The following is a 22181-nucleotide window of genomic DNA, read 5'->3' on the forward strand; positions in this document are numbered from 1 at the left end:
GTTGGCAACTGTCAAAGGTTTGCATAGATCGCCATCTATGAAATTCCTTGGCATATCATGGAACGCGCCATTTCATGATATGACTGAAGCAGGCCACTGACGAGCCTTCCAAATTGCCGTTACAATGGATTCATCCAAATGGACGGCATCCTAATAATAAACATTGTACGTTTTTGCCATTCACGAACCGATTTTGGATTGCAGCCACGCTATTTGGACTGTTGGAAGGCTCGTCAGTGGCCACCTTAAGATTTGACCAGGAATATCACGATCTGCCTCGGCAGATCGATGAGAGCAAGAGCAAGGCCGCCGATGGCGCCGATATATAATTATATATGTATAGGTATGGAGTCGCGCGCGAGAACGCAAGTCATGCTAGACGGTCAGTCTGATAGTGATCGTGGCAGATGACATAATAATGTAATAAAAAAATTGGCCAAGCACGAAGTCAAGACTACGGTGTTCAGAGCACCGTTCCCTTTCTCTATACGCCTTACTAAATCTATTTGCTCTATTGTGAAAAAAAAAACACAACGACAGTGAAGAACGGAATTCTTAATTTGATTTTTTTCAGATAAACTGCAATAATAAATATGATTCTTACTGAGCACATTGAGATAGTCAATTGGTTGGAAAGCCCGTTCGAAATTTAAACTTATTTGAAATATAATAATAAGGTTGTATTTTGTAGATCTCTCTCATACTTATAGTAGGCTATTCAGAAAAATAAAATATCCCACAAAAATAAGCAAGCAGAATTAAACTTTGTATCAAAGACATAAGTCATAAATTTCAATGCCAAAGTTTTAACTAAGGATCTTTCTCGCTAAAACTACTTCCTAATATGAAATGACCAGTGTAAGCATCAGTTAGCTAGCCCTAAGCAACCAAAGATCAGGCTGCAGTTGAAAAACTAATAAAGATAAAGTTAAGCTGATAATTTTCCCGCCGTCTCCATGCTTCTTTAAGTTGGGTATTGACTGGTTAGCTGCCTGTTAGCTATAGTTTTCGCGAAAATCGCCAGGACAGAGATGAAAATTTTTGTATGAAAACTTGCAACTTTAAATGCATTTTTTATCGAAACTATTGCACTCTAAAATGAAGTCAAAATCAGTCCATCGACTCAATTTTTTGCAAGCTTTCTAATGGTACCCCACACGATTCTTACAAATAAAAAAAAAATCAGGCTACCCCTCTCAACCCCCTAAATTTCCCCATAAAATCAGAAATAAGCAGTTTTGACTTATTCACAGTGTTAGTGATGGTACTTGCCATAACTATTCCAAATTTTATGTACCTACATCAAACGGTCTTTGAGAAAAACGCATTCAACCGATTTGCAAGACCGAAGTGATCCCATAAGAGCACCGTGAACAAAGTTTTGTACGGTGCTCTAAAAACGCATATCAACCGGCTCATACGTGTAAGAGCTAAAAGACCCATATAGGGTACATAGATACTCATAAATAACAACTTATAACACTTATAAACTATATAAATAAAACTTATAACATCCCTATTTTTGCGCCGGGGGTTAACTATACCATGAGGAATGGCAAGTCCTAGTAGGTACTCATAGGAATTTCCGGAGAGGTGTTCTGCCGAGTCATATGCAAACATAAGACATTATACTAATTCATTTACTACTACTACTTCCTTACTTACTCCTCTGGCGCAGCGACCCAAAGTGGGTCTTGGTCTTGGGTATACTTATTCATTTACTAATGAATATTACCTTTATGTATTATAACGACAACTCCTCATATTATTCACAAGCCACCCGCCCCGGCTTCGCACGCGTTAACAAATTATACACCTAAACTTTCCTTAAGAATCACTCTATTGATACGTGAAAACCCCATGGAAATCCGTTCAGTAGTTTTTGAGTTTATCGCGAACAAACATACAAACAGACAGACGCGGCAGGGGACTTTGTTGTATAAGGTGTAGTCATTGACGTATAAAATCTCAGGACTGGCCTTACGGGGCCAGTACAGCGGTGTGACACCGCTACAACGCGATTGGTTGATGAGTTCGCATGACGCACGCGATTGGTTGATGAGTTCGCATCACGCGCGCGATTGGTCGCAACTAGCTGCGTTAGGCTGCGCGATTGGTTCGAATTGGTGAGTCACACTGCTGAACTAGTACCATTTTTAGTGCCCGTAAGGCCAGTCCATAGATATAATACATCAATGGGTGTAGTGATAACGACAACCTCTCATATGTGTCCGCGGCCGGCAAAACGACGCACTTTGTCGCTTACCATAAGGACGAGAATCGCTTGTATCTTCATACAAATAACCTGTCAAAGCGTCTTTATGGCAAGCGGCAAAGTGGGATGTTCTGCCGCGGACACATACATATTATTCATACGAGGTAATAGTAAAAACGTAGGTAATTAGTTAACAGTCACAATACATGCATGATGAGTAAATAGGTAATAATTTTATGAGTTACTGGTCATTAAGACACAATGGGTTTTCCTGGAGTCATTAATAAATCAGGAGTTGAATTGATTAATTAATAAATGCCTTTTTACTGAAAGGCGTCATTTGCGTGTTTTCCCATTGTATGTTTTATTATGGTTGTCAATCATGATTGACAAAATTAATCACCAATTAACTAAGTAGTTCAAGAATGTTTATTTATGATGTGATGTTTTATTTCTGGTTTAAAACAATTAGAAAAAAAAAATTAACAAGTGGGATCAGCATCTATTAAGTTTTTTATATTCCACATCCCATTTTTCCGTAACAAATTCATCATCATCATTTTCAGTGACTGAAGGTTACAGATCAGTGAAGGTGCCCACAGATTACCAGTTCGCCAGACGATATCAGCCTGTCAGTTGTTCGGAACTGTCACCTTTTGCGCCGATCAGTAATTGAGAATGTATCCAGGATAAACATTAAGCTGACAGAGAGAGAGAGAGAGAGAGAAATGTATTCATGCTTACCTTATGCATGAGCTCGTTTAAAACCTGCTGTAGCTCTACAGCCTTGTTGAACTCTGTCCGAGGGAATGGAGAAGGCAGCAATACGAAGGGTGCAATCTGGAAAAGGAGACCAAGTGAATAGCTTGTTCATCATGTAAAATCAAAATAATTTAACAGTTTAACACATGTATTTTAGTCACTCTAATACACTACTCTAATACAGTTTAAATGCAATATGTGTCCAGCAGACGTATTATGGATGACTTTATGTATGTGATAAAGTAACCGTAACTTTTTAACACCCCATGATTGAAAGTGATGGACATAGTTTTATTGCCATGAAGACAAGAAGGTCTTAAAGTATAAAATAAATTATAAATATTAGTAAGTATTATTTTTTCTTCATATTTGTGCAGAAATTTGCAACATTAAATGTTTACAAAATTTACAAAGGAAATGCATAGCATTGTATATTTTTATTTTTACACTATATTTTATAGCCATCTATAACCAGTGCTCTTGTGAGCATAAGGAAACAAGCATGGAAAGGTTAAGTTCTTAATACCGTGGTATTTTTATATTTTATCAGAGTAAATAAAAACTAAACTAGCCTATAATTAAGGTAGCATAAAGTTTGTATATTTCCACTTATATGAGACAATTAAGTTTTATTACCTGGATAGCATCCTTGGTGAAGTTCTTCCTGTCTCTCATGCCTACTCCATGCATCAGAGCCCAGTCCTTGGCCTTCTCTATAACTCCTACCAACGTCTTTTGTTCCAACGGCAAAGGAATGCACGATGTAAACCGGGCTTGCGACATCTTGCTATAAAAATACTTGTACAATTTTATACCACTAATTTTTATAATAAACGGCTTTCAGATTTGTAAATAATTACGCTTTTATTTATATTTTTGTTGTTTTTTAAGCTGACTGCCGACTTCACCGACTTTGACAGTGACAGACAGCTGACTGGCAAGATTCAAGCAGTGACTGACAAAAACCGTCTAAACACCGGTTTTTATAAGCTTTCTCAAGACTACTCTATTTAAGGTCATGTTAAAAACGACGTACTGATTTCAATATTTTCTCCTTTTGGTTCACCTTGTCCTGAACGAAAATACATTTATGAACATAGACCTAGTATTACATAGATGAGCTATACGCGTGCCTCCGTGAGGGACAAAACATAAGCAAAGCGACAATATTAAAAACACGTTTTCACATTCCTGACAACATACCAAAAACAATCTACGTAATTCGGTCGGGTTATTTGTTGCCCACCATTTAACCATACTAAATTTTTGGTGGGGAACAAATAAAAAGTGAGACTGTGACAAGGACAAGCAATAATACCGCTTTCTCTGCTACTCCTACTGAAATTTCCATAAGTGCATCTCGTTCGGTCGTTTGGCCCCTCCCCCGTGTCATCTCTATGTTATTGTTCCTCTATGTTTACGAATGACATTTGACAGCATGGCTGCCACGGCTTTGGATTCCGAAATCATGAAAAGTGATAAATATTCGATATTATTGCCCACATACAATGAGAGAGAAAACTTGCCCATAATAATATGGCTTATTATGAAATATCTGGAGAAAAGGTAAGTACCAAAACTGAAAAGCACATCTATAAAAGACCGTCAAAATACGTCGCAAAAGCTTTCGTTTATTTACCATTGTTTTTTACCGTTTTATTGCAGTGGCTACGATTTTGAAGTGATAATAATTGATGATGGAAGTCCCGACGGTACACTGGACGTGGCGAAACAGCTTCAAAAGCTGTATGGATCCAGTAAAATTGTTTTGCGCCCGCGGGAGAAGAAACTAGGTTTAGGCACAGCGTACATGCACGGAATAAAACACGCCACGGGCAACTTTATCATCATTATGGACGCTGACCTTAGTCACCACGTAAGTATTTTTGTAAATAAAAATTTCAAGCAGGCTGTAGTGCCTTTGCCTTGTATATAGACTAGAGATGGGCCGAATATGGACTTTACCGAATACGAATATTCGGTTCAGCTCATACCGAACCGAATATTCGGTTGGGCTAAAACTGCCTAAAACGCAGAAGGCAAGTTCATTCAGGTCTGCGCTCTGTACTCATAACGTGTTTTTGACCGAATTTGAATTTGAATGTTTATGAAACGAAACGGAAATGTCTCATACCTGATGACCGCGCTAACTAGCGGACACCCTTAAAAAAAATTGTTTATTCAGTAAATATTCGGCAGTTCCAACCGAACTATTCGGCCAAATACGAACATTGAAAGATATACCTAATAAATACCGAATATTTGGCCCATCTCTAATATAGACATTACTTTAGTGTGAAATTATAATTACCTTTTCTAATGTCCCCTTAACCCAGTCAGTGCTGATCATGACACATTGTCTTTTTGCCTCTACAAAACATTTTTGCTACATGTGAATAAATCACTTTGCAGCCTAAATTCATTCCCAAGATGATAGAACTCCAATGGAAGCAGGACTTTGATGTGGTTTCCGGAACTCGTTACAAGGACGGTGGTGGAGTCTACGGCTGGGACTTCAAGCGCAAGCTCATCTCCCGCGGTGCCAACTTTGTCACACAGATGCTGCTGCGACCTGGGGCTTCTGACTTGACAGGGTCGTTTAGGTAACACCATCAGCTTGAAATTAACCAATCAATTCTATGTTAATTAATAACAAACAAAATGAAAACAATAAACTAAACATTAAAATTAAAACTAAAATATAACAAATCTTAAACTAAACTTATAAGTAATTAATGCTCCCCAGGTCACCATGCGTTAAGGTGCCCAGAAGGCAGCATTACCTTTTTGGATGGCCAGGCTTATCCTCTGGCCGAAGTAGCTGCTAGCCCTCCGGTCACATTCCATGTTTAATGTTAATTATTCTAAATACAAAATAATGTTTTCCTAAGAGTAAGCCTACTACTTAACCCTTCAAGTGGCTGACTGGTAGAGAATGCCTCATATCATTAAGTCCCCCTTTTGTACGATTGTATTTTCTTTTGTGCAATAAAGATAATAAATAAGTGGCATGCCATACTTCATTTTTGAGTTGTTGGAACTTCAATTTTATTTTAATTAATCAAATTTCAGATTTCATTGACGGAATTGTCTGGGAGACAGTTCCCACCACTTGCAGGGTTATAGCACATGCTGGATACATACTAATAGCAAATATTTGTGACATCTTCAGTCAAAAATACCACTTTGTGTCAAAAATACCATGTTGTGGTATAAAAGGTATTCTAGTTGCATCATATAAAAATCTAAATGAAATGTTTTTATTGCAGATTGTACAAAAAGGACATCTTGCAGAAGCTCATAGACAGCTGTGTGTCTAAGGGCTATGTGTTCCAAATGGAAATGATTATCAGGTAGGTACATAACTGTAAAATAATTTTTACTTACACCCTTAAAATATTAAATAATAGTACTACTGTACAGAAAGGAAACTTCCTACAAAACCGAAGTTTGACAGCGGTTCAGGGTCGAATCGTGCTGTCCCTTTCTAATATATGGCACTATCCCTTTCGGCTAATTAGGGTTGTCAAAATTCAAGCTATTATCTTATCTGTGGTCGTGCACGCAAAGGGACGTCAAGTTGTGTCAACCCTAATAATTGCTCAGAGCAATTAGGGCATGCAGTACCGGTTCCGGTACCAAGAATTTGATTTCCCGGTTCTGGGCATGGCTGGAACCGGGATTCCCGGTTCTTCCCGGTTCTCAAGGCATATTAAGATTATACTTAAGAAATTGTTTGTGTTAGTGTACAATCTTTATGAATGACTTATTTTCATATAAATTATTACATGCGTATTGATAAATGACTTATTTTATCAAAAAATCTAGCGTTCCAACCTATTTTACGAAACCAACCTGCACACGGCCCTCTACAGTTTGAGACTTTGCCTATGCTCGCTCACATTTTTGTAAATCTTCCGCTACGCCCCTTTGGAAATTCCCAATACCTAATCACTACAAGTCAATATTATTGCACGCGCTTTCATCGCAAAACCTTGGCTATAGGCTAGAGCCACCAGCCCTGCGAATCGCTGGTTTACCTCCGGCTGATGGGCATGGCATTACGAGTTACACGGGAGGCCCCGTAGTCGATGCACTCAGCACTATGACCCGACCACGGATTTTTTTCATATAAAACCAACTTCCTAGAAAGAAAGATGAATATTCGAATATACCTAATATCCTACTTACTCGAGCCAAAACGTAATATCGATTGGAATACCTACTTTACCAGGTTAATTTGTCGGGTTATTTGGGTCCCCCGTTTCATAGCAACATTATTAAATGTGATTTAATGTCCCGAGCTAAAGTACTAGTATTAAAATGGGAATAAATACGGATATTGATGAGAACCGGGAAGTACCGGTACCGGGTCTTCAGTACCGGTTCTTTCGACACAATGAAATTCCCGGGAATTCCCGGGAATTTGAGAACCGGGAATTCCCGGGAGCATGCCCTAAGAGCAATGCTGAGCCGAGCGGAGCCGAGTTTGGCCGAAGTCAGGAGTTTCGCGCCCCTGGTTAGACCAGGGGTTTGCAAACATTTATTCTCTTAGTAATAGAGTCCCGTTTTTATCCTTTGGGTACGGAACCCCAAAAAAGAATTAAAGTTATATCAACTTGTCCACAGAGCACGCCAACTAGACTACACCATCGGCGAGGTGCCCATAACGTTCGTGGACCGCGTGTATGGAGAGTCGAAGCTCGGAGGCTCCGAAATAGTGCAGTTTGCTAAGGCTCTACTTTACCTGTTCGCTACCACGTGATCTTGCTGTGGGGGGAAGGGAGGGGAAGCGAGGGTGTTCGTTTGGAACAAAACTAATAGTTATCAACAGGGATCGGATACCGGTATTTCGTATGGGTACGAAAACGGTATAAAAATACCGGTAAAAAATTGTTCATTGCTAATTACTTCATTTCTAATTACGAAGTTGTTACCTAAAACACAACTGAGTCCTACATTTCGAGAATAAAATAATTCTAAAAATATGGTTATTTCGACGTTTTTGCAAAAAACCGGTTCCGATCCCTGGGTATAAACAACTTAGGGTAGGTTGCACGTTGCACCAAAACGTCTGTCACCGTCAATACGTTCGCTAAATTATTTTGTAATAAGTTTTTTGGCAATCATTTCATATTTAGTACAAGCTTTTATCGCTTGCTGTACTTTTCTTTCCACGGGCAACTAATACACACCGAGACAATTCTAACGACCACAAGTATGAGCAAGTTCTTTGCCTTTGTAAAAATTTCGCAACTTCGGAAATTTTCCAGTGCCACAGGCACATAACTCTGTATCTTCAGGTATTTAAATAAAAGTAAACAAAACCTACCCTCAAATGGCTCCTTAAGCCAGTTGAGGGTAGACGAAAACATTACATGATCAAATAATGTACACTCGCGTGCAAAAGTATTGCATCACTTTGCATTTTTTCAACTGCACCCAATATATTTGTAAACTGGTTAATTTAGCTAAATTATTTTAATGTGATCATGTTTCTTGAAGTTTAAGCTTTATGAAAAGTAAAAAAACATGGAAACCGGGCCAGTATTTTTCAAATTATCGGCTCTTTCCCGATTTGTGAGCGGTTTCACGTTATCACGCGCACGAGTTGCGTTACCCTTGACCCCTATAAAACGGGGGATAAAGAAGGGGTTGTTATCAGTCACTTATCAGAAGTTGATCGTTAAATATCTCCGCATATTTTTCCGTGAAGAAGACCTGGAAAAATGGAAACCACTGAAGCTGAAGTCCGCCAAATCGTCCAGCCCCTGCAAGCGGAGCGTAGCCAACGTTCAGTAGCTGCCGAGCTGAATTTAAGCCAATCTGCAATTTGCAGAGTTTATCAGAGGTTCCAGGGGACTGGATCCTTTACTTCAAGACCAAGAACGGGCCGTAGAAAGTGTACATCAGAGAGGGACGACCGCTTCTTTGTCACAATATCTCTCCGAGATCAACACCAGACAAGCATTGCCATCCAGCAGCGTCTGCGTGAGGTACCAGGAGTGGCTGCAAGTAAGTGGACAGTAAGAAGAAGACTTAAGAAAGCGAACTTGACACCCAGGAGGCCCGCAGCGGGGCCCAGATTGCTGGCGCGACACCGTACAGCCTAAAGAGAGTTTGCTGAAAATCGTAACGACTCGACCATTGAACAATGAACCCCAGTTCTCTCCTTGAACGAGTGCAGAATGTGCTTAGATGGACGCGACCGAAGAGGAAGAGTCTACAGAAGGCCAGAAGAACGGTTCGCTTCATGTTTCTTTTCCGAAAGGGTCGCCTATGGCGGTGGATCCGTAATGTTCTGGGGCGGCATTTTCTACGACGGGCGGACAGCGAGCACAGAGCTGGTTTTCGTGCCTGGCGGGGGCCGTGACAGTGGATTGACCGCTGCCAAGTATATCACTGACATCCTGGAGGAACATCCTTATGCCGGTATTTTAGATGAGGGGTTCATCCTAATGCAGGATAATGCCCCGTGTCACACCGCTAGGGCCACCGCAGCCTACCTTCTCGAAGTGGGCATCGACACCATGGACTGGCCAGCGATGAGCCCGGACCTTAACCCCATTAAACACGTGTGGGACTACCTGAAAAGGAGGGTTCGGAAGCGGAGTCGTGCCCTGGTAAATGTTGAGGAACTGAAGGCCGCCTTGCTGGAGGAGTGGGACGCTATTGCTCATCATCACATTAAAAAATTAATTGGTCTATGAAAAACCGCCTGATTTGTGTAAGGAGGGCTATGGGTGGTAATACCAAGTATTAATTTAATAATAATTATTTATATTGTATTAAAAAAATGACTTTTATTCTCAACTTTCCTGATTTATTTTTGGAGCATTATGCGACTACTTTCAGTTTTCGGATTTTTTTAAGTCTTCAGATTCGAAATTTCAATTAATTTTCCATTTTTCTAATGCGTTACATTATAAGTTTTCAGTTGATACCAAAATTGTCAGAATCGGGTATAGAATTACAAAGATATTGGGTGCGGACGAAAAAATGCAAAGTGATGCAATACTTTTGCACGCGAGTGTAGGTTAAAGTCAGGGCGTTCAGTGACTGATCCAGGCGGTTTTGTATTTGGCTGGTTAACCAATAAATGTTATAACCCGAAAATGTACAAATTGTTTGTTTACTTTTATTTAAATACCTAAAGATACAGATTATAGGTACATACCATACCTGCAACATACATCTACATATGGTCCAAAACATGTGAAACTGAAACATGTACTTAAATCAAGTGTTCTAGAAACATGAAAATAAGCAATCTTGTGTACGATGAAATAATTTATGTGCATAATTTTAAATATAATTGGGTCGGTGACGTTATTCACATTCCATAAGCTAAGGCCACGGCCGACGGGCGAGCGGTGAGCGGAGCGTGCAGCGGGCGAACGAGCGTTTTTTATTATTATTAAAAAATTATCATAATGTACATAGATATAGAAGTATATAAATAAAGATTTTGTTACTATATTAAGGGTGTATTTTTAATCGAAATATTGTGTAGATATATTTATCATTCCCTTTGTTTTAGTTATTTAAGTTTATTTCGTTAGCGTCATAAAATTTATATCGTGTAAAAAAAGGAGGGAAGGTACACACGAACGCAAATATTAGCAAAATGATGGTTCATCTTGAAAATGCCAATGTAATGACTCCTCTATTACACGATGGGCCAGCGCCGGCCACTCCAAGGGACGCAGCCATGCGGTAGAATAAGATAGCAATATCACTTGCTCCCTCTAACGCATAAATGCGTACCCTTGGAATGGCCGGCGCTGGCCCATCGTGTAGAGGAGCCATAAGGGCAACCCCACACTAGTGTCTTTTGAGCGTCGGCGTCTAGCGCTATGGAAAATGGCGTCGCTGCGCAGTTGCGCCAACGGTGCGTCGAGCAAAAACGCTAGTGTACGCCCTTAGTCTCTCTGCCATCTATTCACGCTTACACCGCTTAACCCGTTTCGATAAAATTTGGTACGGAGAAAGTTTGAGGACCGAGGAAGGACAGGATAGGTTTTACCAATCATCATCATCATCCTTTCATGCAGAGAGGGCAGAAACTAGTATCTGGATATAGGTAATACTGCCGAAACGATCCATGCGCCGCAGTGGGCTTTCAAGGGTCAAAGCACGTAAAGAACTTACTAGGAAGCAACACCCTGAATGCGTCATACATTTCAATTAGTAATCAAGACATACAGCGTATCTAATACACCACAACGAATCGTCGCATAAAAAGAAAAACAATCTATTGATTTAGTTGTTATCAGTCTGTTGTCCATATGTATCATTACTCATTCTACCGCCGTCCAGATATGTACAAAATCGTATTTCTCTTCTTTTCAACGGTTTTCGCGAAATTAGACAATCCAAAACATGACTATATATTTCACGAGCTGTTTAACAGTTTGCAAGAGATTCCTAGATTTAGAGTTACTTTGCCGCCGGTTAATGCTTGGGTTTTGAGCTTGAATAGAGACGTGGATTCGTTGAGGTTGAGGCAAGTGTCGGGGGATGAGGTGCGGGAGGTGTTTGGTGCTCAGTTAAATGATGGGTGAGTGTCTTTATATTTATTTGGGTTCCGTAGTCCGTTTGCGTGCATACGCGACTGTGGAGGGCATACGGAAACCTAGACTGATGCCAACAAGCCAGCACAATTTTGAGGGTTCCGTACCCAAAGGATAAAAACGGGACCCTATTACTAAAACTCCACTGTCCGTCAGTCTGTCTGTCGCCAGGCTGTAACTCATGAACCGTGATAGCTTAGGCAGTTGAAATTTCCTCAGATACTAAAAACAAAATAAAATAAATATTTAAGTGGGGCTCCCAATCATAGAACAAACGTGATTTTTGCCGTTTTTTGCGTAATGGTACGGAACCCGTCGTGCGCGAGTCCGACTCGCACATGACCTGTTTTTGGAACTTATTGAGGTTTTCGTATCCGTGATCACTGCGAGTTCCATCACCAATGACCCAAACAAAGCTATCATGTATAATATAACCGTTGTGGGGTAGCTGTTACTCTGTTCATAAATTTGGCCGTTATTTCTTATGTGTCGATTATCGGCACCACGATATCGATTTTAAAAACATCCACTGAGACACACCTTAAGTTAAGGCATACATTGATTATAGAAGAGTTTGTAAACTTACAGAAAATACTAATTGGAGTAATTGGTGCTTCGGATTTGTTAGATGGCGCTGTTGAGATTAAGATACGTTTGACAATCCGCTTCAAAAACCATGGTTCCGATGGACATACATCTTACCTACTTCAGTGGCCAAACTCGGGCACTTCTTTCTTAGACTTTAAAATAATTATACAACAAATTTTTCTTCAGTTATAATTAAAGTTCTGCTTTCAGTCCCAGTGATCCCAGTTATCGTCAGCCCAGGAAGAACAAAGAATCTAAAAAACCGTCTAGACGAGCTATGCCTGTAGTGGATGAAAAAACTATGCTTGCTGAAATTATGAGAGTTATTAACAAATTCGCGTAAGTACAGTCGAGGACATTAACACATTCATTGCCGAAAACTGACTGTGACTTAGGTATACTTACTACAGTGACGCAACGACCCAAAGTGAGTCCTCGGGCCCAACGCCAGATCACGCCATCGCCATGCCTCTCGGTCTTGCGATAACTCTAATAAAAGACACTATAAGGGCGCTGCCACACTGGCGCTCGCCTCGCTTTCAACTCGCTCGCAAATCGCCAGTGTGGCAGCGCCCTAATTAACATTTTTTATTACAGTCTGACTACCCAAGATGAAGCAGAAGTAAACATAGACGATGCTGATAGGGGGCTCCCTTCAATAAAGGTACTTACTTATAGCAAAAAGAATAGATAGTATAGAGGGGTCCTGTCATTGTCAATTTTATATCACGGTACATTTACTGCCATCAATAAAATTGAAAATGTATAAAATAATCAAAATATGTTTACGGATAAATGATTCTTAATTTTTATTGTTCCATACTGACCCATGTTCTTTCACTGGTATGTGTTAAAATTGTTAAATACCAAACGGTGTCGTTAACGCCATCTAGCCGAGAATGGGCCAAAGGTAATGGCGCCATCTATTCGAGAATGACTTTTCCTTGGCCGTCCGAGGCACGTTTTTTTCTTAGACTTTATTTATCTTATACGGAGTTATATATATCTCTGCTTATAGGTTTTTTTCCGTCAGATAACTTGGGTACGGTGACGGCTGTCATCTCCATCCAATACTACTGCAATGTTTTGCCGCCAGAGTGCATCACTAGCGCCTTTAGTAAACCATAGAGTAACTAAATTTTCATTTCAGCTATACTTCAAAGGCGCCCACACTTCACTAGTAGTCCGTGCGGAACGGAGACAGTGGCACTACATCATCGGCCCTCCCTCTCTCTTCCCCGAATGGTTTTACGAAGATCACGAAGTTCAACAAGACTCAATCGGACCGTACGTCGATGTTCCTAAAGATGTGAGCGGCGAGTTTTATAACGCTCTCTTTCATTTGTTGACCATGTTTATTAGTTTTCCAGTTTAAGCAAACAAGTTTCGAAAGACAAGTTAATAATAAAGATAGCTAATCAACAAAACTTTCTTAACTCCCCTTCCATTCTTACAAACTAGTGGCTCTGTGAGCTGTAGACTTCACGAACCCCCATCCGCCATTTTGAAAAATTCCGAAAACCGACTCGACAAAAAAGTACCGGACAAGTGCGAGTCGGACTCGCCCACCGAGGGTTCCGTACTTTTTAGTATTTGTTGTTATGGCGGCAACAGAAATACATCATCTGTGGAAATTTCAACTGCCTAGCTATCACGGTTCATGATATACAGCCTGGTGACAGACGGACAGCGGAGTCTTAGTAATAGGGTCCCGTTTTTACCCTTTGGGTACGGAACCCTAAAAACTAAGTCTTTATTTACTTCTTGAACCTGCTCACAAAATTTCGCGAGAATCGATTGAGAAATGTGACCTGTAGACGAGAACATCCGGACATACGAAAGCATTTTCGTCCAAGCTGTAACGGTAACTTCTTGGTGAAAATATGAAACTATTAGCTTCTGCCTGCAACTTCGTTTGCGCGGGATGATGATGATGATGAACTATCCCATGTCAAATTTTATCTAAATCGGTTCAGCGGTTTAATCGTGATGAAACAATATGTAGGCATGATTACTTTCGCATTTATAATGTTACAAGTCAGGTGACTAAGCTGATATTGGCGACTACCAGTGGGAAGACACTCCTCCTTTCGGGCAAACTCTGCTCCGTTCGGCTTAGCATTGCTCCGACAGTGAGGAGATACTCCTCACTTCGGTCGAACTCTGCTCCGTTCGGCTCAGCATTGCTCCGAGCAATTATTAGGGTTGGCACCACTTGACGTCCTTTTGCGTGCACGACCACAGATAAGATTAATGACTTGAATTTTGACAACCATAAATAGCCGAAAGGGTTAGTGCCATACATTAGAAAGGGACAGCATGATTCGTCCCTGAATCGCTGTCAAACTTCGGTTTTCTAGGAAGTGTCCTTTCTGTACGGTAGTACTATTATTTATTCTGTGCACATTCTGTGGCACTACATAGTAATTGGCCACTATTAACAATAGGACTCCTTTTGGCTTGTTTCTTTCTGCCTCACTATGGAGTGGCCAATTAATTACTATATTGTGGCCAGTAACTATATCAGTCACCCTAGTAGGACTGAATGAGTATGCGTCAGTGTCACCAACTAGAAATTAAATTATTAATTTATTATATTAAAACAACAATACAAATTAATTCATTTATTGAAAGTAAATGGAAAATAAACATTTTATTACAATTAATTAAGTTCTAAGATTAATGTTAACTCAATCTTTCTCATTAATTGAAAATAATAATAAAAAAAAAATATTTTGTCCTAAACTAGTCTGTCCATTTAGGTATTAAACTATATAATAGATTATTTATATGTCAGGATGTTTATAGTTTTATTTTTATATTAGCTATAAGTACCTAAATGAACATACCTATTTTATATTAGAAGTATAAAAAACTAACATGGAAAAAATACATAAAACATAAAATAATAATATATATCTTCTCTTTCACCAATATGATGGCGCAAAACTAGTAAACCATAATAAACGCCACGCGTATATCATTTGCAAAATAAACCTTATTCCATAGTACAATAGGATGGTTTTCCATTGTACTTACAACTATGGTGGTCATTGGCGGTGAGGCCTTACCACGAGCTTGACGACATATTTGCTAACGCCTGCGTAGCTTACTTTCTATGCATCTCGCTCGTACTGGCATATTAGTGCGAGCGAGATGCCAAAAGTAAAGTAAGAAAGTAAGTTTACGCAGACGTTAGCGAATATGTCAGTGTAAAACTGGTGGTAGACGTACTGATAACCACGTTAAATTGAAGTGCAACGGGTTAATTTTATGCTACTATATTTACATTTAACTTTCTCTAAACTGAAAATCATAATAGATTCCATAAAAAGTAAGACAGTGTTGCCACTTTTTACTAGCGCGTCTTGTATTTATGTAAAAATAAGTAAATAAAAGTACTTATTTAAATCGTAGGAGTAAAATTAACAATAAATAAATTATCTTAGCGTGTTTATTTATAAAAAGAAATTTACTATTTTACAAACAAATTATTGCAGTGGCAACATTGTCTTACTTTTTTTGGAATCTATTTACGACTGGAGTTTATACAGATTACATACATGTATAAATTGTTTTTTTTTATGACTGGATTGTGTACCGCTATCCTAAATATGAGCAATTCTTAACAATGACGTTTACCTCTTATGTAACTCATGTGACCCCGACGACGTGGTGCATTGCGGTAATTTCGAAAATCGGAATATATACTAAATTAAAAGCACTATGTACACGTGTAACGTTTACCAATACATCCTAATGTGTAAATAGGCATATATTGCCAAAGTGCGAACATTTATGAAAAATAAGTGTATGACTTTTTTATGTTTGTCTCATTGCGAGTTTAATTTCCGAAACTATCCCGTTTTCAAAGTTACCCGAATTCACTCTACCTACTATGCATGTTTATCTTGTTATCCACTGCGGCGTATACTACGCACACATGCGAGCAATGTGAGCGGATACATAAAATGGCAAAATAATATAAAATTATAATGAACTCACTAAAAAAAGTGTAGGGTGACTACTATGGTAATAGCCACTACATAGTAATTGGCCACTCCTAACAAGTCAGAAATAAACAAGCCAATTGAAGCCTTATTATTAGGAGTGGCTAATTACTATCATGGACAAAGGTAGTAGATTCGGGAACAATAAGGGAATTATTAAGCCGGGTATTCATTAGGCAACATTTGTTAATAAACTGTTGAATTTGATCACCATGTTTTGCAACAAGTTTACCGTAAACACTGTTTCTGAAACTTAGCAGTCCACACTAGTTTAGTTGTTGCTAGGATATCGCCCGAGGAGGTAGTACTATTTCCATGTTTCTAAACTTGCGTCACACACGTCCACACTCGATGACATCTGTTTATAAACGTTTATAAACTGAATGTTTCGTCTTGTTCTCCACCTAGAGTGGGGAACACAGCAACATGTTTATGCAACAATATTTCATCATCCTTGTTTATAAACATGTTTACAGAGGTGATGAAACATCGTGCAACACTGTTTATAAACAGTCATTAAACAGTGTTTATTAACAAAAGTTGCCTAATGAATACCCGGCTTTAACGTCTAGGCAATATACACGCCTATATACTAGGGTGATTCACTTTTGTATGGAGAAAAAAAAGTTGTAATATTTTTCCTGACTTTGCTCACCAATGGAGTCTCCCCACACTAAAAACTATCTATTTCAATTTTCGAAAGAATCGAATAACGTTTAGAGGTTGCACAAGTTGAAAAGGTAGAGTAAGAACCCCATACATTGCATGAAAATGAACTATGTTCTAAAATGACAAAATATAATGAACTGATACTAAAATCGAATGAGAAAACTGAATTTTGCGTCTAAAACACGATAAAAGCACTTTTCCTTTGGAAACAGGTGGAAAAACTGAATAATCTTAATTAGAACATTTATCGAGTAACCAAAATCCAAGTTTACTACTAATTTTAAAATTTATTTATATGTAGAAGGTTCAGTATCACACTACTCTCCGCTTGGATGGTACCCGCTTAAACCATTTTCTACCCTCCGATGTAGAGTCGTTGGTTATTTGAAAAATCTTTGTTGATGTTGTGCAACCTCTAAATGTTGACCGATTTTAATTTTTTTTAACGTATAATATTATTTTATCAGTTAGAACAAGAATTCAAGCAAAGTCAGATGAAAATCGAAAATTCGGAAAAATGAAACACCCTACTATATACAGCTTAAGATTTTAGTATCCAAATAATTATAGTGTTACTTTTCTTTAAACTAGATAAGTAATGTTTTGTTAAGTGAAAACATATTTTCATACGTCTGCTATCGAAATGATATATGTGACGTTCCACGGCAAAAGGTACCTTATGGCGGCTGGCGCTTACGTCGCATAGCGCCGCAATAATATTGGAGCGGCGTTAATAATAGCGTTAGCGCCAACCGCCATAAGGTACCTTTACCCGTGGGACGTCACATATTTCATATAAAATCAAATTTGTTTAGAACGATATTCGTAAAGTCAAGGCATCTTGTCAAGTCAACTAATGTTTTTTAACATCATTTCTATTGGAGGCCAAATACATGTTTACATTATATTCATTTATAATTTTATTATATTTAAATAATCATTAGAAAATTTACATGCATGCAGCATGCAGTTATGCATGCAGCTTCATTAAATTTTAGAATTTTAAGCACAATCATTCTATGTAAGTTAAAAAAATATCGGTCACAGGATAAGTTTTAAATGCAAATGTTGTTAAAAATGTGTTTATTTTTTAAAAGGACTACAATGATTAATATATATTAAGAAGATAATTTTGGCTTCTACAGTAACAATAATTAATAATAATTGAGTTACATATCAATATCACAAATTCCATATTTTCTAAAATACATTATTTGGTGAAAAGATGCAAATCATAATATAAACACTAAGTCATTATAATTCATAGATTGATATGGTTATATTATAGGTTAGTATGCTTTAATAGTTATACCAAAGAGAATAGAGTGCACAGAGACGGATGGTCAAAGTAAATTATGTAAGCCACTGTAAATATACTGCCATCTTTCGATAGAATATAAAACTGTTAGAACGCTATTTGAGTTTGATCCTTATTCTTTCACTGATATGTGTTAACTTATTAAATATTAATATTAACGCCATCTACTCGTCTATAGGCCAAAGGTATGGTGCAATCTTTTCGAGCGATGGCGCCATAACCTTCAGCCCACTCTCGAGTAGATGGCGTTAATATTAATATTTAACAAGTTAACACATATCAGTGAAAGAATAATGATCAAAGTCAAATGGCGTTCTAACAGTTTTAATCGTCTGTCGAAAGATGGCAGAAAATGTACTGTAGCTACATAATTTACCATGACAGTAACTCTCTATTTCAAATTCTCTTTGGTTATACATACAGTTGCACATATGGGCATGTAAATAAGTTTCTGTCGCTTTTGTAAACTGTCAACTATTGGATACTCAAAATAACGTTTCATTTAATTTGATGTCCATATATGCAACATGGTACTGTCTGCATCAAAAGTAGAGGATCAGACTAAGCGTCAAAAGTATCTACCCTTCTCTAACGACTTAAAAAACAGATATGGTTCTATATGAAAAACAATTAGACTCTGACAGATACTTTTCAACCTGAACTGCAGAGATATATCTCTTATATGGAATATTACGGAAAACTCTGCAAAGGGGGCGCCACTAGCATGTAAACAAGCCGCCACGATGCATCAATGTCATATTTATTCGTAACAAATAATCTGTGAAAACATGTCAAAAACTGTTTTATATACAAGGTGGCTAAAAAACTAGCTGCATTCCCGTTGCCAGGGAGGTTTTGGGATTATACTGAGCAACTTTTACTATGGGACCAACCACGAATACGCGAAAAAAAAATTTACCCTCCCATAGAAACTGGACCAGCCAAAATGTATGAAACAGCCAAATTTTTTTCGCGGAATCAGGGTTGGTCTCATAGTATAATCCCAAAACCTCCCTGGCAACGGGAATGCACTTATTTTTTAGCCACCCTGTATATAAGTTACTCTATGGTTTACGGGTTGTGCTAGTGCTGCACTCTGGCGGCAGAATATTGTACTCCCTAATAGAAAAGTATTCTAGAATGACAGATAGTTTTGGCGCGTTGTTTCACCCGCTACCATAGATGCTGACTGTACTAGTCCTAAAATATTTAAAGAAATATCTGACCGTCCGGTAAACCAAACATTTAACTTATACAGTTTATATACAAGTAATAATGCATCTTATTACAGTTAAATAAAGACTAATTTCGTAGGCGATATCTAATATACCCAGGCTATTTTGTGAGAAAATCGAATAGAGGTGTTTAATGACTATTATTTAAGATTCAAAATGACTTAGGCCCACTTGCACCATTCCTCTTACCCTGAGTTAACCGGTTAAACCTGGAGTACCATGGTTACCAGTACAGTTTGAGACTAGGTTAACGGGTTAAACAATTAACCCTGGGTTAGTGTGGTGGTGCAAGTGGGCATTAAGTTGGTATATATAGTTTTAACCTCCCTATAATGTCCCAATGGTCGACTGACTGTCGCATTTGTTGACATCTTCCGTGAATCAATAGGGAGTAACAAATTAGTTTTCATTGGAATAGTGTGTCAAATATTGGGACGTTTACTTTAAAAATATGGTTCTCAGTATAATCAATATTTTCACTGATTGTTTTTGCAATTTCATACAAGAAATCATTACATTTTATAACAAAATATTTATTAAAATAAAAATGAAAATATTCATGAGGCCGGCTAAATAATCTTTTTCAATCCATTTCCAATATTATTATTAAATCTCGATATAAATCAACTTTCTATGAGCAACACAATCGCGCCATTATCCTATCGATATCGTACCCTCTAGCCGCTCAGGGACCTATAAAAAGGTCTCCTATTCCATTCTAATTTGAATCTTTGTTTTGACAAATCGAAATTGCATTTCTCTTGGCCCTTGGCTGCTAAAAGGTTGCCGACCGCTGGGCTAAAGGATTAAACTGAAAACCAACATTGCCAATCAACTTCCAACCTTATTACAGCGTGATAAAGATCCGTTTCCTGTGCAACGCTATGGCGACCGCGATCCACACTAGCATGGCGAAGGCGTGTGTGGCCAGCAGCTGCGCGTGCGTGGCGGCGGGCACGTGGATGTGGAGGGGGAAGTGCTTCTTGAGTAACTCGGAGCCTAGGTAGAGGAACAGCGCGTTTTGACCTGAAAAAAAGTTTTAAAATAGTAAATTTATACGGCCTCGCTGCGCCTCGGTCGTTAACGCATACTCGTTGGCTAGAGTCCGTCTAAGCATAGAGTAATACATAATTTACATAAAAAAAAATTGTCAATAAATTTAATTCTTGGTACAAGCTTTTATCGCTGACTGTACCTTTCTTACGACGGACAACTAATATTCATCGAGACAATTCTAAAAACCCCTAACACAATTAGGTTGCATTGTTTCATCACAGAGTTCCTATGGCCACCTCCTGTCTCCATCATCAGATCAGCTCGATGGTACCATAATATTGCATTGTCATCCGATTTATACATGCATGCAAAATTTCAGCTCAATCGGAAACCGGGAAGTGGATCAAATTTAACTTGCAAGATTTGATTACAGACAGACAGACAACGGTCAGCTGAAACTAAATAAGTGAGCGTTTCTTATATATTTTATATATTGTGACCTTTTTTGCCACTTTTGGTGGTATGGAGATCGTTTGAGTCCCGGGGAAGGACATAGGGTAGTATTTATCCCAGAAATCACGCTTTAAGGGGAATATATAAAAAGCAGATTTAATAAAAAATTAGTGTCCGACCGAAACATGTTTTTTTGCCGAAACCGAAACCGAAACCGAATGTTCGGCTTGGCTCTAATTTCGGCCGAAACCGAAACCGAAACCGAACCTTTTGTAGACTTGTTAAAATCGTCGAAAAAATGTCATAAAACCGCTTTTACACACATATTATGGGGCTGTCAACACCCAATGTCCTTGAAATTGATGTTACTTAAGCAGTTTTTTAAGAAAATTACTAGAGTTAGACCAAGATAATTCTGCAACGATTTTGATAACACACGCAGTGCAATTGTTATTTTAAACGTCAAAACTTCTGTGAAATTGTGACGTATAGATAACACTAGTTGCACTGCATATGCTATCAAAATAATTGTAGAACTTTCTTGGTCTAACTCTATTCATTCACCAGTCAAGCCAATATGTAGATACAGGGTCAACCAAAAACGCGAGCGCAGCGAGCGCGAATTTTTTGTTGACAATATCGCAAGGCCGGGTACCGATCTTCACCTGGGCCTAAACGTCCGAAGTGCCCCAGTGAGGCGAACTTTCATGCGAAGTCAAAGCCGTGCTTCAGGCTGCAGGATAAGTAGTTGAGCACAGACTCCAACCAATGTCAAATTCCGGGATTACGCGAGGAAGATGATGAGTTTTCTTATCATTCTTTTCCCCAGACCCAGTAACATACGACAGTGCTATCTCATTTACTCCGATACAATTGTATCTGAGTAGATGAGTGTCTAATTAGACAGTGTGCGCGTTATAGGCCGCCTCTTAAGACTGCATCGACCGTCTATATAGTGGCGCCCTCATTAGTGGAATTGTGTTTTATAATAAACCAATTCATTTCTGTACCTATACATGAATCAGTATATGTAGGTACATATTAATATTGTTGTCCTACTTATTCCCCAACTTTTGGTCTTTGTCACATAGTTTAGTTTCATAGTACGAAGTACCATTTCGTAAGTTTCGGCCCGGCCGAAAGGTTCGGCCGTTTTTTGGCCGAAACCGAAACTACAGCCGAAACATGATTTTTTGGCCGAACCTGGCCGAAACCGAAACCGAAACCGAACCTTCGGTCGGACACTATAAAAAATAAGCTATCCAAATTACTAAAGTCGCGGTCAAATAAACTAGTTTCTGTATAAATAGAAACTACGTACAAATAAGGAATACCTATTTCTATCTATTTTATCGTATGGCA

The 22181-nt window shown here is 38.6% G+C and overlaps 3 protein-coding genes and 1 long non-coding RNA gene across 8 annotated transcripts in view; 2 read left to right on the forward strand and 2 right to left on the reverse strand.

Moving 5' to 3' along the window:
* Window positions 1-3918, reverse strand: part of LOC134800736 (glutathione synthetase-like) — a 42410-nt gene extending 38492 nt beyond the window's left edge. For 4 of the 5 annotated variants that reach the window (XM_063773266.1, XM_063773267.1, XM_063773268.1 and 1 more), the window contains exons 1-2: window positions 3614-3918; window positions 2960-3055 (exon numbers count right to left, since the gene is read on the reverse strand). In XM_063773266.1, the coding sequence (XP_063629336.1) occupies window positions 2960-3055; window positions 3614-3760 (243 nt within the window). In that variant the 5' untranslated portion in view covers window positions 3761-3918. The remainder of the gene's footprint in view (window positions 1-2959; window positions 3056-3613) is intronic. The other variant, XM_063773265.1, reaches the window with a different exon arrangement.
* Window positions 1-22181, reverse strand: part of LOC134800841 (heparan-alpha-glucosaminide N-acetyltransferase-like) — a 130536-nt gene that overhangs the window by 73411 nt on the left and 34944 nt on the right. Inside the window, exon 10 of the mRNA XM_063773398.1 lies at window positions 18304-20396. Coding sequence (XP_063629468.1) covers window positions 20218-20396 — 179 coding nt within the window. The 3' untranslated portion in view covers window positions 18304-20217. The remainder of the gene's footprint in view (window positions 1-18303; window positions 20397-22181) is intronic.
* LOC134800472 (dolichol-phosphate mannosyltransferase subunit 1) lies at window positions 4395-10456 on the forward strand. The gene is made up of 5 exons (XM_063772937.1): window positions 4395-4543; window positions 4643-4853; window positions 5390-5580; window positions 6247-6330; window positions 7607-10456. Exons 1-5 carry the CDS (start codon window positions 4401-4403, stop codon window positions 7740-7742), a joined length of 765 nt encoding a protein of 254 aa, XP_063629007.1. The 5' UTR covers window positions 4395-4400; the 3' UTR covers window positions 7743-10456.
* LOC134800914 (uncharacterized) lies at window positions 12043-13542 on the forward strand. Its single transcript, XR_010145593.1, has 3 exons — window positions 12043-12477; window positions 12736-12802; window positions 13289-13542. It is a non-coding gene; the product is annotated as an uncharacterized LOC134800914 (long non-coding RNA).

This window comes from Cydia splendana, chromosome 20, assembly GCF_910591565.1.
Source record: "Cydia splendana chromosome 20, ilCydSple1.2, whole genome shotgun sequence".
Taxonomy (NCBI): domain Eukaryota; kingdom Metazoa; phylum Arthropoda; class Insecta; order Lepidoptera; family Tortricidae; genus Cydia; species Cydia splendana.

What these genes read in the sequence shown, in the direction of transcription:
- LOC134800472 (XM_063772937.1), top strand. Translation starts at nt 4,401, where the DNA reads ATGACATTTGACAGCATGGCTGCCACGGCTTTGGATTCCGAAATCATG. An exon ending in ATGAAATATCTGGAGAAAAG is followed by an intron (nt 4,544 to 4,642) that starts GTAAGTACCAAA and finishes GTTTTATTGCAG; the next exon opens with TGGCTACGATTTTGAAGTGA. An exon ending in CAAATGGAAATGATTATCAG is followed by an intron (nt 6,331 to 7,606) that starts GTAGGTACATAA and finishes ACTTGTCCACAG; the next exon opens with AGCACGCCAACTAGACTACA.